Source organism: Trichosurus vulpecula, chromosome 4 (assembly GCF_011100635.1).
Source record: "Trichosurus vulpecula isolate mTriVul1 chromosome 4, mTriVul1.pri, whole genome shotgun sequence".
In the NCBI taxonomy this organism is placed as follows: Eukaryota; Metazoa; Chordata; class Mammalia; order Diprotodontia; family Phalangeridae; genus Trichosurus; species Trichosurus vulpecula.
In genome coordinates this window covers 406,895,951-406,911,587 of record NC_050576.1, presented here as the reverse complement: position 1 = coordinate 406,911,587, position 15,637 = coordinate 406,895,951, and the positions used below count along the sequence as shown (strand labels likewise).

The window sequence follows — 15,637 nt, the reverse complement described above, 5'->3', positions numbered from 1 at the left end:
AAGGAACAGCTTCTCAGAAATTGATTACAGGGCACAAATGCTTCCAGGGCAAACAGCCATAGATTGACAGGAGCACTGACCAGATCATTTTGTTCTCTGACTTAAAATTATAGAATTTTGGAGCCTTTAAAATCTTTAGTCTCACCCAGACATTTTATAGGTGAGAAAACTGAGAGAGCTAGAGAGGAAAAGTGGTTTCTTGCAAGTATAAATTAAAATGGAACCTTCCCACATTCCATGGACTGGAGAGAATGAAAGCTAGATATTAATCTTCCCAGAGAGTGTTATGAAGATATCAACAGGAGAGGAAGACACAGCTGCACAGAGAAAGATATATATATATACATATATATGTATATTAAAAGTATGGAATACATATTAAAAAGATATAAAAAGATATAGAAACATGAGTTTCCAGATAGAGACACGAAGAAACCATGCCAGGAATACAGAAGAAGGAGATAGATGAGATCAGAGGTTTGGAGTAAAGAGAAAGAGACAGGGGCATGGGGCCGGGGGTGGGGGGGTGGGGAGAGACGTAGGTGCAGAACACCAGGGAAATATTGGAAGAACTGTGCAAAGAGTAAATCCAGAGCTCTCCTTCCTCTCTCCTAGAACTGGCAGCAACAAAAAACAGTGGGACCACAGCAGCAACAGTTTGAGGGAAACAACTGGGCAAAAAAGAATTTTGACCAACTCCTAGGAATCCTCCTCTGTTTTAAAACACTGTTTCCCAAACCCCTTTGGCCATACAGCATTTGGGAACTTGAAGCAAAATGATAGATATCAGTGCTGATCTGGGGCATGAAATAACCACAGGAAAAGGGCTAGAAGAGGTCAGGAACATTTTATAACAAAATAAAGCAAATTAAACCAATTTCTCAAGCTGGAAAGTGTTTCATGTAAGCATCTTATTTATTCACTTACATATATATGTATATATAGATACATACTTTCACATTTAATATTTTAGAGGGGAAAATATTTCACAAATAGAAATTTTATCAAGAAATTTTTTTTGCTTTGCTTTATTAAAGACTTAATTGGGAAGAAGCTATTATTCCCCGAGGTGATCCATTTCTCTTTGGGATAGCTCTAGTTATTAGGAAATTTCTGCTTGCATCAAACATATATCTACCTTTCTGCAACTTATACCTGTTGACCCTAATTCTGTTCTTAGAGTCCGGGGAGAACAAGCCTAAACTTTTTCCCAAATGCTAGCTTTTAAATATTTGAAAACAGATATTATGTCCCACCCTCAAACCCCAAAGTCTTCCCTCCTGTAAGGTTAAAAAAACCTTTGTGTCCTTTCTATGAAATTATCTCAAAGACTTTCACCAATCCTGGTCATTCTTCTCTGAATCATCTCCAGCTTATCCATGCCCTTCCTAAAATATAGCACCAATTCACAGAGATGCTTAAAAACCAGAATTTTTAACCTCAGTGTTTCATCTAGAAATATTCTTCAGTTACCTAGAAAATGGAAATGTACTGATATTTTGGACTCAACCATATGCAGTCAACTCCATTAACCACATGTGAATTATCTACTTTGTGGGTAACTTTTAGCAAATTTCCCAACAGAGGCAAGTTTTTTCTAAAAGAAAACATAAGAAGAAAAATGTTTCTCTTCACCATAATAACATATATATTCATATATACATACATATATTCTAAAAAGAAATAGAAATGGGTTTTGTATAATATGCTATTTTGAATGATCTGTACCACTCTTCACTCAGTCACTATAAACTCTCCCAGGTTATCTATTTTGCATCCAACTTGAGCTGCAAGCCAGTGTCAGCTGAAACAAGTAGAAAACTGTGAATCTAAGCATCCAGTGGTGGCCTCTCATCTCACCAGTATCAGAAAAAATGATTAGGAAAGTCAGACCAGAAGTCTCTACAAGGGTAAAGAGGGGTGGGTAAGGACAATTTGAGTTTTATTTAAGGACTTTATGCTTGTGATGAGGATACAGTCTCTGGGAACCCCCTTGAACTCTCCTTGAATCTTCCTACTAGATCTGACCTTTGCCTGGGGCCATAAGCCTTTCATTATCTAGGCCCAAATGTCTACCTAGCCCAGCCCTCTATTGTCCAGCTGCTTCCCACTCTAGGTTCCATCAAAATCCCATTCTCTTGTTTCCTGGAGTCTTGACCTCTAGTCACCCCAGTCCCATCAAGATCCTCCTTAGACTCCTCCTCAAGACACTCCCTAAACCCCTCCTCTAGTCACTGCAGACTACTTGACCACCTCTCAATCCCTCCCACAATCTTTCTGTATATAAGCTAGATCTTGCCTCCATGAAGGCGCTCAGATTCAATCTTGCTCAGTAGATTGAATCTGGCCTGCTTGTGAAAACAAGTGTCACAAAGGGTGAGATTTCTTAAGACAAACCAATATGGCAAATCCTTAATAAACTTTGTTTTCCTTGGCTGAGAGGGCTTGAGTCGAATTCATTCAGCAGGACCTGACATGTCAGTATTTTGAGGTGTTGAGCACCCCTAAAATCCTATGGTTCCCTACCTCATCATTTTTTCTCAAACCTCATCACCTGGATACAATTTCCTTTTTCTTTGCTGATATCTCATAGATCTTTTTCCTCATCAGCACTTCCAGGAAAAGGAATCGACATAAGAAAATTTTGTAATACAAATTATAGCCTTAAAGGTAAGTAGAGCAAGTGTCATTATCCTCATTTTACAGATGAGAAAATTGAGGCACAGAGAGGTTGCGTGATTTTCCCCAGAGACACACAGCTAGTAAGTGTCAAAGCAGTCAGAGGATTTGAACCTACATCTTCTGAAGGCAAAGCCAACAACCTTAGACCATGCTATGCTGTCTCTTGTGTTTATTTATAAAATTTAAATATTAAAAAAACACAGAATTATAATAGAAAGGGATCTCAGTGGACATTGCTGCCAAGCAATAAAGGGGGAAAAGCCACATCTGATAAATGGGATCCAAGGCCCAATATCCTCAGAATGAGGATCCCCAATATCTTTCATAGCCCGGAGGAGGAGGTGGAGAAGGAAGAGAAGCAGGAAGAGTAGAAAGAAAAGAAGAAAGTGGAGGAAGAGGGGGGGAGGAGAAGGAGGAGGAAGAACAGGAGAAGGAAAAGGAAGAGGAGGAGGAAGAGGAAGAGGAGGAGGAAAGAAAATATTGACTAAAAAAAAGAATTACTTCATTAGTAATGGCAGTGTTTAAGATTGTAACTTCTAAAAAAAAACTAAGATGAACATTTTATCCTTCCAAATGTGGAGGAATCAACAAAGGGAAATGGCTATTTTGAATTTCATTCTCATTAACAGGAAGGTTGCTGTGGTAGAAATGATGAAATCCCTAGGGGAGAGAGAAAGTGACTTAGTCTCTCCTAGAGTTTGTGATAGAGAACAGAAAATCCAGGGCAGGTTGGACATGAATCCTAGATTTTAGAAAATTAGATTTTTAAAATGTCTAAATGCAAGAATAGGATATTATGGACTAAAATGCTAGAAGAGAAGTTGGTTCAGGAGGATGAGAGGTACTCAAAAATGAAATTATGAAGCCAGGAAGGAAAACAATTAAAATAAAGAAGAAAAACGGAATTTGTCTGAAGACACTAATATGGATGCACAGAAACTCACCAATCAACTTAGGTTCTAAAAAGAAACATATTGAAGATGTCAGCAAGACCCAAAAAAAGGATCAATAAGGATTCTGTTTTTTGGGGTTTTTTTTTAAGCAACAGGAAAGCTAAAATTTAGAATGAGCTGAAGTTGGCAAGAGATGCTGAGGACAACAAGAAGAGTTTTGGTTTTGGTTTTCTTTCTTTCTTACCTATATTGAGATAAGGGGAAGAATCTTTGTTTGGGGTGGATGAGATGGTAACTGACAATAGAGAGAAGGTAGAGGCACTCAGATCTCATTTTTCTTCTGTTTTCTCTGCCAAGGAGAAAATGCTTTTGCATTAGAAATAGCAGAGCAAAAACGATTGATTACCTCAATGCTAGAAGCACTCAAACAAAGAACAGTGAAAAGTCCCATTTAGGGTGTGGGAAAGTTAGTTAAGTCCTAGTACCACCATATACTAGGTTCCCAGTCAATGACTCCCAATTGTCTTGGTGCTGCGAAATATTCCAAGACAAGATCCCACTTTACCAGCCCCATTCAAACAAAGGCCAGAATCATTAAAGGTGCTTAAGAGAAGAACAGCAAAAAATTCCACCCTGATTACCACTACCTGGTGGTCCAGTTTCTCTGATGCACAAGATTAGGTTCAAAGATGGTTTGAGTAAGGTTTTCTCCAAATTCCCACAATTGAATAAAGTTTTCTCACAAAACAAAAGTTTGACCAGATCCGTAGTTGAATAGAAGGGGAACCAAGCTACCTCCAGATTTGCGTCACAAGATGGAGTCAGTGTGGTTCACTCAGTTCCCATTACTGCTTGCTGTCCTAATCCCCTCAATTACTGCAACGTTATTTGAAATGTAAGAAATGGGAGGAGGAGTTTTGTTTCCACAGAAGTAAAGGTGTGCTTCCCTGCCCTCCCCCACCCCAGCTTTAGCAGAGACCAGGCCTCAAGGTCGGTCAGGTGAGAGGTCAGAGGCTTGTACTCATGTGCATACTTTTTGAGAAGGCAGTCTGGGGAATTAGAGAGGCCAAACCCACTTGAACCTGTTCAAGCTTATCTAGGGTCTGGTCTTGGTCAAGAATCCAGGCCTACTGATTTGCATCATTTGCATATGTTAAAGAGGGAAAGTAGGGGAAGTAAAAGAATATAGTTTAATCCTAAACTAAAGACAAGGAAAATCTAATTAACTTCACTTTTGCTTCTGTATCCTTATTACCCTATTTATATAAACTGTATAACCTAGGAAAACTATGTAAAAAACAAAGATTGTAAACTAACCATGACTCTAGCAGGAGTGGAGGGAATGGTTACCCCTGCTCCTGCAGCTGTATCAGTGTGAGTGTTCCCGCGAGCACTGCACCTGCTCTCCCGGGGAGCGTAATAAAATGCCTTCCTCTGCCCACTCTGGTCCTGAATTCTTTGGGTGTGAATGGGCAAATCGCATGGATTTTCCTAAGGTCAAGTGAAGGGAAGCAACAGGCAGCGGAGGCTCGCCAGGCTTACTCCTGGATCTTGTCTTGGGGTGTCCTGTGATCCCCACTGCGGTGTTAAGAGGGCTACCACTCTGGATTCCCTTGGGGAACCCTGTGGTCTGCACGGCCTTCTTAAGGGGACATCACATGGGACTTCCGGCCCTGTCTCGGGAGCCTTGTGATCTTACTGCCATCCTAAGGGGCCATCACTTGGGTCTTCCTTAGGGTCTGACCCCTAGGAGGCCCTGTGATCCCCACAGATTAAGGGATGGCTACCACTTGGTCTTCCTCTGGGAGTCCTGTGGTCTGTACAGCCTTCCCTAGGGATTATCACAGGGTTCTTCTTCAGGACTTTGGCCCTGCCTAGGAAGCCCAGTGATCGCCAAAACCATGTTTCTCACAGAAAGAAAAGGGAAAATGATAGAAGTACCACAAGATTGGAAAAGGGCAAATATCCTCATTTTCAAAAAAGTAAGAGAACAGAGTCTTCCAATTATAGACCAACAAACTTGATTTAAATTCCAGGGATGATTCTAGAATTAATAGTTTGTATGTGGTTGGCAAATGTCTAGAAAGGGAAGTAAGTAGTGATCACAAAAAGTCAGTATGACTGAGTCACACACAGACTATTCCAGGCTAACTTTCTTTCTTTCTTTTTCTTTCTTCCTTTCTTTCTTTTTTTCTTCTTTCTTTTTTCTCTTCTTTCTTTCTTTCTAAGGTTACTAACTTAGTAAGTGAGGAAAGTGCTGTGGATATGTTTACCTAGATTTTAGCAAACTTTTTACTAAAGTATCTCATACTATTCTTGTGAAAAAAGTTAAAAATATATGGAGGAGATGATAATCAATTAGATAGATTTAAAACTGACCAGACTCCAAAAGCAGTTAATGGATCAATGTGGCAAGATATAGCCAATGGAGTACTCAGGGTCTCTGCTTAGCAATAAACTGCTTAACATTCTTAACATTGACTAATGATTTACTTATTTGTTTACTAAATTATTTTACTTTACTTATTATTTTATTTGCTATTACTTTGTTTACCTATTTATTTTATTTATGTATACCATTGACATTGGCATAAATGACATGCTCATTAACTTTACAGATAACTAACATTCTTGGTGATGTTAGGATCCAGAAAGATCTTTCTTGGCTACAGGATTGGGCTGAATGTACTAAGATGAAATTCGTCAGGGAAAAATAAAAGTCTTACACTTGGTTATAAAAAATCAACCTCATAAGACTGGTAGGCAAGGTTAAAGTGCCAGTCAGTTAATAAAATTTTATTGAGTACCTACTATGTGTCAGGCACTGTGCTAAGTTCTAGAGTTACAAACAAAGGCAAAAGATAGTGCCTGCCCCCAAGGAGGTCACAATCTAGAGACAACAAGCAAACAGATATGTACAAAGTATATATAGTTATCCTTTCCATATCGCAACTCTCCCCATCAAGGTTTTAATATAAAAGGATTTTGTTCTGTAAAACTTGGACTCAGTCAAAAGGCTGCACCCAAAGACCTAGAAGGTCACATGTTGTGTTGGTAAGCAAAAATGGGCTCCTTAGCACTTAGTTCAACAAGTGCCCTTGAATAGTTTGGCTTTTGTTCCCTTTGAGTAATTCATTGAGCCTTACTAGGTGCTAAGCCCCAGGCCCAAACCCCTTTTAGGTGTAAAACCATAGTGGGTGTGGATTGGCAACTAAGGTGGGGCCCAAGGTGGGGCTAACTCCAGGGAGGGCCTAGTTTACATGTCTGGGAGAGCAGAGGCTTTTAGACCACATGGGTTTAAGTCCGCCTCTTTGTGACGATTCTAGGTCACATGGGTGAGTCACATGTGTGATTCACCCTTGACGCTGAAAAAGATATAAAAACCAGGGGTTGGCTGTCTGTCCTTTGGAGCTCTCTGCTGCAGCAGTGGTGGCCCATGTGACTCTGGGCCAGCCCTTGTTCTGAGCTCCCGGGCTGAACCTATATGTTGGTAACTATGAATCTGTATTTGGTCTGTCTGTTGATGTTTGTAATTTGTTTGTAATTTTCTCTGAAGTTCAGTGTGCTGGCTTTTTCCCCTGAACTAAGTGAATGATATTTGTATGCTGAATTAAAGAAAGCTTGTCAACCCTTTCACCTTGCTTTCCTTAGTTAAGCAGATCAAAAGAACCTGTGCTGTTGGCAGCTTTCTGGATGCTGGCCATGGGTGGATCTTACACCCCCACAGAAGCTGCTAGCCGGATTGTTGAAACAGCCAGCACCCAGACCTAGAATCGTCACAAAGAGGTGGACTTAAACCCACATGGTCTAAAAGCCTCTGCTCTTCCAGACATGCAAACTAGGTCCTCCCTGGAGTTAGCCCCACCTTGGACCCCACCTTAGTTGCCAATCCACACCCACTATGGTTTTACACCTAAAAGGAGTCTGGGCCTGGGGCTTAGCACCTAGTAAGGCTCAATGAATTACTCAAAGGGAACAAAAGCCAAACTATTCAAGGGCACTTGTTGAACTAAGTGCTAAGGAGCCCATTTTTGCTTACCAACACGCATGTGGCCTCGAGGCTGCAGGTTCCCCACCCCTGGACCAAAAGGTAGAACCAGGAGCAGTGGGTAGAAGTTGCAGTGGTGCAGATTCAGGCTTGATGTCGGGAAAAAAAAGACCTGTCCAAAAAAAGAATAGATTCTAAAAGTGATGGGCTTCTTCTACTTTGAGGTCTTCAAGTAGAGCCTGGATGACCATTTGTCAGATATGTTATAATGGGAAATCCCTTTTATGTATAAGTTGAACTAGTTGGCCACTGAAGTCCCTTCCAACTCTCAAGGTATATGCCCCTATGACAACATATGGAACTGCCAGGTGCCACTGCCCCTGAGGGTCTTGATATTCAGTCTGGGAACTTGGAGTCCTGGAACTTCCAGTATTTCACTGTTGTCCCAGTTGCTGGTACCTCTTAGACCAGTAGTATCAAATATGCAGCATAACGGCCACAACTCTCCCAAGTGTGGCCCAAACCAGATTAAAACCAATTAAGAAATGTTTAACAAAAAACAATGCAATAGAATAGATGATGTTAATATGTAGCTTTCTAAGTTAAGTATGTGGCCTGCAAATATCCTTATGTACAGCTTAGTGGGCACATTTCTAGTAAGTAGACCAAGAGGCTACCTACCAATCTCTGGAGCCAAGGCAGGGATGGTCAGTCAGTCCATCAGGTCCTATGCCAATATGCAGATTTTCCAGAGGGACCAAAATTCTCTCACTACCAGGTCTCTGGTCTCTATTCTGTGTTCAGTCAGTTAGGTAACAAGAATTTATTAGTACACAAGCATTTGTTAAGCATGTATTTTGTGACAGCCATGTACACAGTCTGAAGGAGATATAAAAGATAAGGAAACATGTTACCATGATGAAAGCCAAATGTATGGATCCAACCATTTCTGATGAATGATATTGATGAGGTTTGGCATTGAGGGGTATTCAAGACCCCAAAGTCCTGCCAGGTCCCGCTGAATGAATTCGACTCAAGCCTTCTCAGCCAAGGAAAAAGACAAAGTTTATTAAAGGTTCACTATAATGGGTAGTATGGAGAAATATCACCATTCGTGATACTCATTTTCACAAGTAGGCCAGATTCAATCTACTTGAATCTGAGAGCCTTCCTGGAGGCAAGATGAGACTTATATACAGAAAGATTATGGGAGGGATTGAGGGGTAGTCTTGAGTAGTCTGGGATGACTAGAAGAGGGGTTCAGAGCTAACTGGGGTGAGGTCAGACTCCAGGGTGGGAAATAGCTGAAGGCTAAGAGGAGATGACAGACAATAGAAGGCTAGGGTAACAGAGCTAAGGTATAGATGTTTTGATCAGGATCAAGGGTGGGAAATGGCCAGAAGGCAATCCAGAGGTAGCCAGACAATGGAAGGCTAGGCTAAGCTAGGTTAGGCTATTGGCATGAAAAGCTAGATCAAGTGGGAAGATTCAGGGTGGGGATCAAGGGGGTTCCCGCACGCTAAACCTCATCAATATCAGTAAGTAAGGTGGGTTTGCTAAGGAGGGATCTTGAAACTGAGAGAACATAAAATGGATTCTTGGTGCAAGACAAGAAAACTCATTCCAACTATCCCCTCAAGATAGCCTTAACAAGCACAACATTCCTGCAAAGCTGTCTAAATTAGTCTCATTTTAATTATGTAGACTTTGAAGCCCAAGGCTCAAACAAAAAGAAAACCATACCTTTCAAAATATATTAATCATATTTCATTACATCCCAAATGCTTTTAGCTGAATTGTAATTATGCAGTAATATCCAATGAAGCAGAAATTATAAGACAATTAAGCATGTGTGGAGAGTCACACTCATGGAGGTGAGGGCAGCTGCTCAATATCAACTTGACTTGTAAAATAAAACCTTGTTTGCAGTAAGGGCCTTTATGAGCTTGGCCTGTCAGTATTTCCCTCTCTGACAAGCTAAATTACTTCAGCAGGACCATGTGTTTTAAATCTAGCAAATTAAACTTGTTTGAGTTTTTAAAAGCAATTTAACATGTGTGCTCTACATATCCCCTCAAAAATAGATGATGTACATCTTATTGATGGGGTGCTTGGACCCTAATTCTAACAGCCTCTGCTTGGGTGCCTGTTCCTGAACCCCAGTTCCAAAACCACATCCAGTTCTAAAATCACATCTCTCCCTAGCCTCTCAGGCAGTTTCTCTCTAGTTCAAGGGCAGCATGCCCTAGCAGAATACTTATCTCTACTCCTTTCACAGTAGCCAGCTGTGCTTACCTATAGAATTTATTGGTCTGACTCCCTGTGTATTGCTAATTGGCTGTGCACTGGGACATAACAATATTTACTGCCTACTGACCTTACTGATATGTATCTTAGACATAGTCAAATGTATACTCCCTTATATTAATCTTGACTAACAAGACATTTGGTGGAAGCAACCTGGATATCTTTAGTCAGCACTGACCGTTAGTTGACTTAGTGACGTTTCATGGTCAAAACCACACCTCCTCCTAGCCCCCTCTTGGGTTATTTCACAGTGAACTCTGGGTAATATGCCTGAGCAGTAGATACTAAATGTGCATGTTCCTTTAAGAACTAACCACTCCTTAACCACGCCTTAACCACTCCCTAATCCCACTGCAAAACAACTAATCAAGACACTTAGCATGTTTCCCCCCAAAATGCCCTATATAAGACATTATTGTGTCCCCTTTTAGATTGCGGGTTCCCTAAGAACTCTTGCCCACCATAAAGTGTACCAATAAACTTTTGCCAACTTCACTTAAAGATTGCTTGGGTCTGTGAATTCATTCTAGTTGACCTTGCCCTGGGAACTTTAGTTTGGGATTCCTGGATCCCCGGGTTTTTCACCTTCAACATTATCAGCAAAGTGACTTAGGGGATAGCATGCTGGACTTTGAATCCTGAAGACCTGAGTTTAAATCCTGTCTCCTACATTTACTAGTTACATGGCCCTGGACAACCTCTTTCAGCCTCAGTTTTTTCATATGTAAAATGGGTATAATAGCACCTACCTTACCCATGTAAGGTAGGCTTGTTGTGAGGATAAAATGTGATAACATATTAAAAGTGCTTTACAAACTTGAAAGTGCTAAACAAATGCTATTATTATTTTTATTACAAATTATTATATTATAAATATTATGACTATATTAATTTTTAAATCATTAAAATTAATAATTAATCATCATTAATTAATATTCATTAAAATTAATAATTAATTAATCAAATGTATAGATTGATTAAAAAACTAATAATAATAACAATAAGAATTGTTTCATAAAGTCTTGGGATACCAGAGATATCCTGAAATGGGATCTGATTGTGAACTATTTCTTTGTATGCACTATGTTTTGACCATGTCAGCCATATCATGGGTTCAACAGCTCCACTAAATTCCTACTCCAGTGGCATACAGTGATATGTAGGTGACATTGAGTTTCTGAATGTTGTACCAATGGAGTGCCAGCTCTGCCAAGTTCTGCCACAACAGACAGGCTTCTTATTCAATTCCAACATTTTACTGTATGTCTGTTATCACATGGCCAGCTTAGCTAAATTCAGAGCAGCTCATCACCTAGCAGCCTGATGCAGAGACAGCTGGCAGACTTCAAGGGATGGGATCTGAGGTCCCATCCCACTTCTCCCACTTATTACTTGTGGACAAATCCCTTAACCTCTCTAGGCCTCAGTTTTCACTTCTCATAAGTTAAGGGGTTTGGAATAGATGGCCCATTGCCTCTTCTAAGGCATTCAACATCTTTTAAACCATTTTAAATTGCACTCAAATGTATATTAATGCCATAGTCAACTTTTCCTTTTTATCTGTGAATAGAGGAAATGAAACTACTTAAGGAGATAGTGACCTAAAAGAACAAGGATTTTATATAACTATACTGTAATAATCCAAATAGAGTTTGGTTGTAGGGACTGGATCTGTTATTACATTGTTATAGCTACTGGGAGGTAAAGAAACTCCCTCTAGCAATGCAGCAAAGATGTTCTCTACATCTCATCTTCTAGAGCATAGCCTAGAGCAGGGCTTCTTAAGCTTTTTCAACTCCTGACCCCTTTTGGAGTTTTGGCAGCATTCCTTGGTGTTACACGGCCTGAGGGCATGCACAGTTCAAAGTGCACATGCTTTGTGTTCAGAACCAAGGCTATAGCAAACTTGTATGATGCAACTCTGCAAGCTCTGCCAGAAACACCTCAAATTCATCACACATTTGATTTTTAATTAATTTTTGGTCATGCATTCAGAAACCTTTTACCATTGCCAAATTTTTTGGGACCCCATATAGTGTCACGATCCACAGTTTGAGAAGCACCCCTAGAGCATCAAGAGTTTAAGTGTCTTGTCCATAGTCACACAGCCAGTATTTGTCAAAAATAAGACTTGAACCCAGGACTTCCTGGCTCTAAGACCGGATCACTATCCACTAGGTCATGCTTAATTTCAACTAACTATAAACCATTTATCCTTTTAAACTTTAAAGATTATTTTGAGTTGACAAAATGTTATTTCTTACTATTAGAAACTTGAAAGTATCCCCAAAGTCAATGCTTATTGCTACGCTGAAATACTAAGATTACATGTCTAAGAAAAAGTAATAACCTATGCTCTGAATGCTACATACCATTCTACATGCCTAGTAACACTCACAAACAACAATAGAAACTAGTTGCTCATGGTCTCATGTAGAGTCTATTGGATGTTTCAAACTAGATATTCTAGAGACATTTCAAACTCAAGGTGACCAAAAGAGAAGTCATCCTTTGCCCTTAAGGTCATCAAACTTTCCCATTTCTGTAAAAGGTACCACCATATTTCCAGCCTACTAGGTTCAAAACCTTTTCTTTAACCTGGATGCCTCACTCTCTCTTACCCTATGTAGCCAATCATGATTGTTAGATCTTGTTCTTTCTACCTGCACAATATCTGCATTTGATGCCTTCTCACACAACTACCACCTCAATCTAGGTGAGACCTAGTTTATTGCAAAAGCCTCCTAACCAGTCTTAATGCTTCAAGTCTCTCCCTACTTCAGTTAATCCCACATATTGCTGCTAAACCAACAATTCTTAAGTATACATACAACCGTGTCACTCCCCAACTCAATAAACTATAATGGCTTCCTATCAACTGGAATGCAGATTTTCCTTATCTCCACCTCATGGGATCCTCTCTTCCTTTACGATTCAGAGAGGTCATAGATTTAGAATGAAGAATATATACATGCACACCCCATAAATACACACATACATCATATACATACACACTATATATATATATGTATGTATGTATATATATTTATATATATAGGGTGTGTATGTATGTACATATATACACATACACCTACATATATACACATTTATAAACTGTTAAGTAAAACTAATAATATAGCAACCTCATCTGAAAGTGCATGCAACATTTCATATCACCTATGCCTCTATTTCTTTCCCTCCTATTTCTACTTTAGTGAAGAAAAAAGGAAAACTCCTTGTAACAAATATGAATATCCAAGAAAAACAAATTCTCTCAATAGCTATATGCAAATATATATGCATACATATCCTACAGCAACGACCAGAACCTCCACATACCCTATGCTCCAACAAACAAGGGTACTGATATACATGTGTTAATTTATATACATATATATGTGGGGGTGGGTATGGGTGTGTGTAATTTCACACCTTAAATCTATGGCCTCTATATGTGTATATATTTATGTATATACATATATGTCTGTGTATCATTCTGTACCCTACATCTCTGACATATGTATACACACATATTTGCATACAGCCATTGAGGGAATTGGTTTTGCTTTGATATGAATAATTGTTAAAAGGAATTTTTTTTCTTTTTTTTCACTTAGGTAGAGGTAGGAGAGAGAGATGGAGGCAGAGGTTATTACTGATGTGAAATGTTGCATGTACTTTCAGATGAGGTCACTATATTATTAGTTTTACTTAACCATTTTATTTTGTTACAAAAGGTTTCACAAAGTGGGAGTAATTTGTAAATATTTTTAGTCTAAAAACAGAGCACATCAATAAAATAAGTCCCCAAAAATGCAGCTCAAGGATTACCTAATTTACATGGCATCTTTTCAAATCCCTTAAACTGCTAGTACCCTCCCTTACAAACTAACTTGCATTTAGCTTATATTCATTCTCTTTGTATTTGTTTTTAATATATCTTTGCTGTCTCCCACATGAGAATGTAAGTGTTTTGCATTTCATTCATTATGTTTGTATCTCCAGTGCCTAACACAGTGCTTGGTACATAGTAAGTAATTAATAAATATTCATTGATTGATTTTCATATTGTTCTTTTCATATTCACATGTTTGTCTTTATTGATAGTTATGTTGAAAATTTAACAAAATAAAACAAAAAGCAACAACCACACACAGGGTGTCCCAAAACTTTTAACCTAATAAAGACTTCCAGAATTTCCTGTATTTATTTTTAAAAGGAGAGAAGACATTTGAGCATTGACTGAACTGCTTTATTATTATTCTTTTACTGCAGGTATCCATTTACTCAAGTAAATTCACCTTTTAAGGAAATGATGGATTTCTTAAACTTGACAGATCAAAACTTTACCTCAGAAGAAACATTCAATCGAATGCCATCTAAGATTCTGGTCTCACTTACTCTGTCATTACTGGCACTGATGACAACTGCTATCAACTCTCTCGTGATCACTGCTATAATTGTTACCCGGAAGCTACATCACCCTGCCAACTATTTAATCTGCTCCCTTGCAGTTACTGATTTCTTAGTGGCCGTCCTCGTGATGCCCTTCAGCATTGTGTATATTGTGAAAGAAACTTGGCTCATGGGTCAAGTAGTCTGTGACATCTGGCTAAGTGTTGACATTACCTGCTGCACATGTTCGATCTTGCACCTCTCAGCTATAGCTTTGGATAGGTATCGCGCAATCACAGATGCTATCGAGTATGCCAGGAAAAGGACACCTAAGCAGGCTGGGATTATGATTACTGTGGTGTGGACTATTTCAATTTTCATCTCCATGCCACCTCTATTCTGGAGACACCAAGGTACCAGCAAAGAAGATGAATGCATCATCAAACACAACCATATTGTTTTCACTATTTACTCTACGTTTGGAGCTTTCTACATACCACTGGCATTGATACTGATCCTCTATTATAAAATATACAGGGCAGCAAAGACATTGTACCATAAGAGAAATGCTAGTCGGGTTGCCAAAGGGGAGCTGAATGGTCAGGTACTCTTGGAAAGTGGTGAGCGAAACATTCACCTGGTCTCTACACCATATGTGCAAGAGAAGTCTTTATCTGACCCTTCAGCAGACTTTGATAAAATACAAAGCATTGTAAAAAGTCCCAAATCAGAATTAAGGCCAGAAAAATCTTGGAGGAGGCAAAGGATTTCTGGAACAAGAGAGAGGAAAGCAGCCACTACATTGGGGTTAATCTTAGGTGCATTTGTGATCTGCTGGCTTCCCTTTTTTGTCAAGGAGGTAGTTGTCAACATATGTGAGAAATGTCAAATTTCAGAAGAACTATCTAATTTTTTGACATGGCTTGGTTATCTCAATTCTCTTATAAATCCATTGATCTACACAATCTTCAATGAAGACTTCAAGAAAGCATTTCAGAAACTTGTAAGATGTAGACATTACCTTTAGAATAATATAGTATTAAAAGTTGTTTTTTGTGCATATTTATATCTATATACATATATGTGCATTTAAATATGTTGAAATTTTGTGGGAAAAGAAATATTTTAAGATTGCTTCACATTTTAAATTTTATATTGATCAGAATGTTTACTGATTAAAGACAGTTTTATTTGACCATCATTATAGGGTATTGTGAATCAAAGAATGGTTTTATGTAGAATGAAAGCAGTATTAAATTTTCCTATTCATTTTTTAAATGTTAATGGAACAAATCTTCCATTGTGTTGATGACAGTTGGTTGCTCTCAAACTCCTTAATCTCTATGTCAGAAAGCATTTTAGATGACTTTAT

The 15,637-nt window shown here is 38.9% G+C and overlaps 1 protein-coding gene across 1 annotated transcript; it reads left to right on the top strand.

Annotated features, from left to right (window-relative positions):
- Positions 1-14,182: 14,182 nt before the first annotated feature.
- HTR1F (5-hydroxytryptamine receptor 1F) lies at positions 14,183-15,292 on the top strand. Its single transcript, XM_036755803.1, has one exon. It carries the CDS (start codon positions 14,183-14,185, stop codon positions 15,290-15,292), a length of 1,110 nt encoding a protein of 369 aa, XP_036611698.1.
- Positions 15,293-15,637: the final 345 nt, after the last annotated feature.

What these genes read in the sequence shown, in the direction of transcription:
- HTR1F (XM_036755803.1), top strand. Translation starts at nt 14,183, where the DNA reads ATGATGGATTTCTTAAACTTGACAGATCAAAACTTTACCTCAGAAGAA.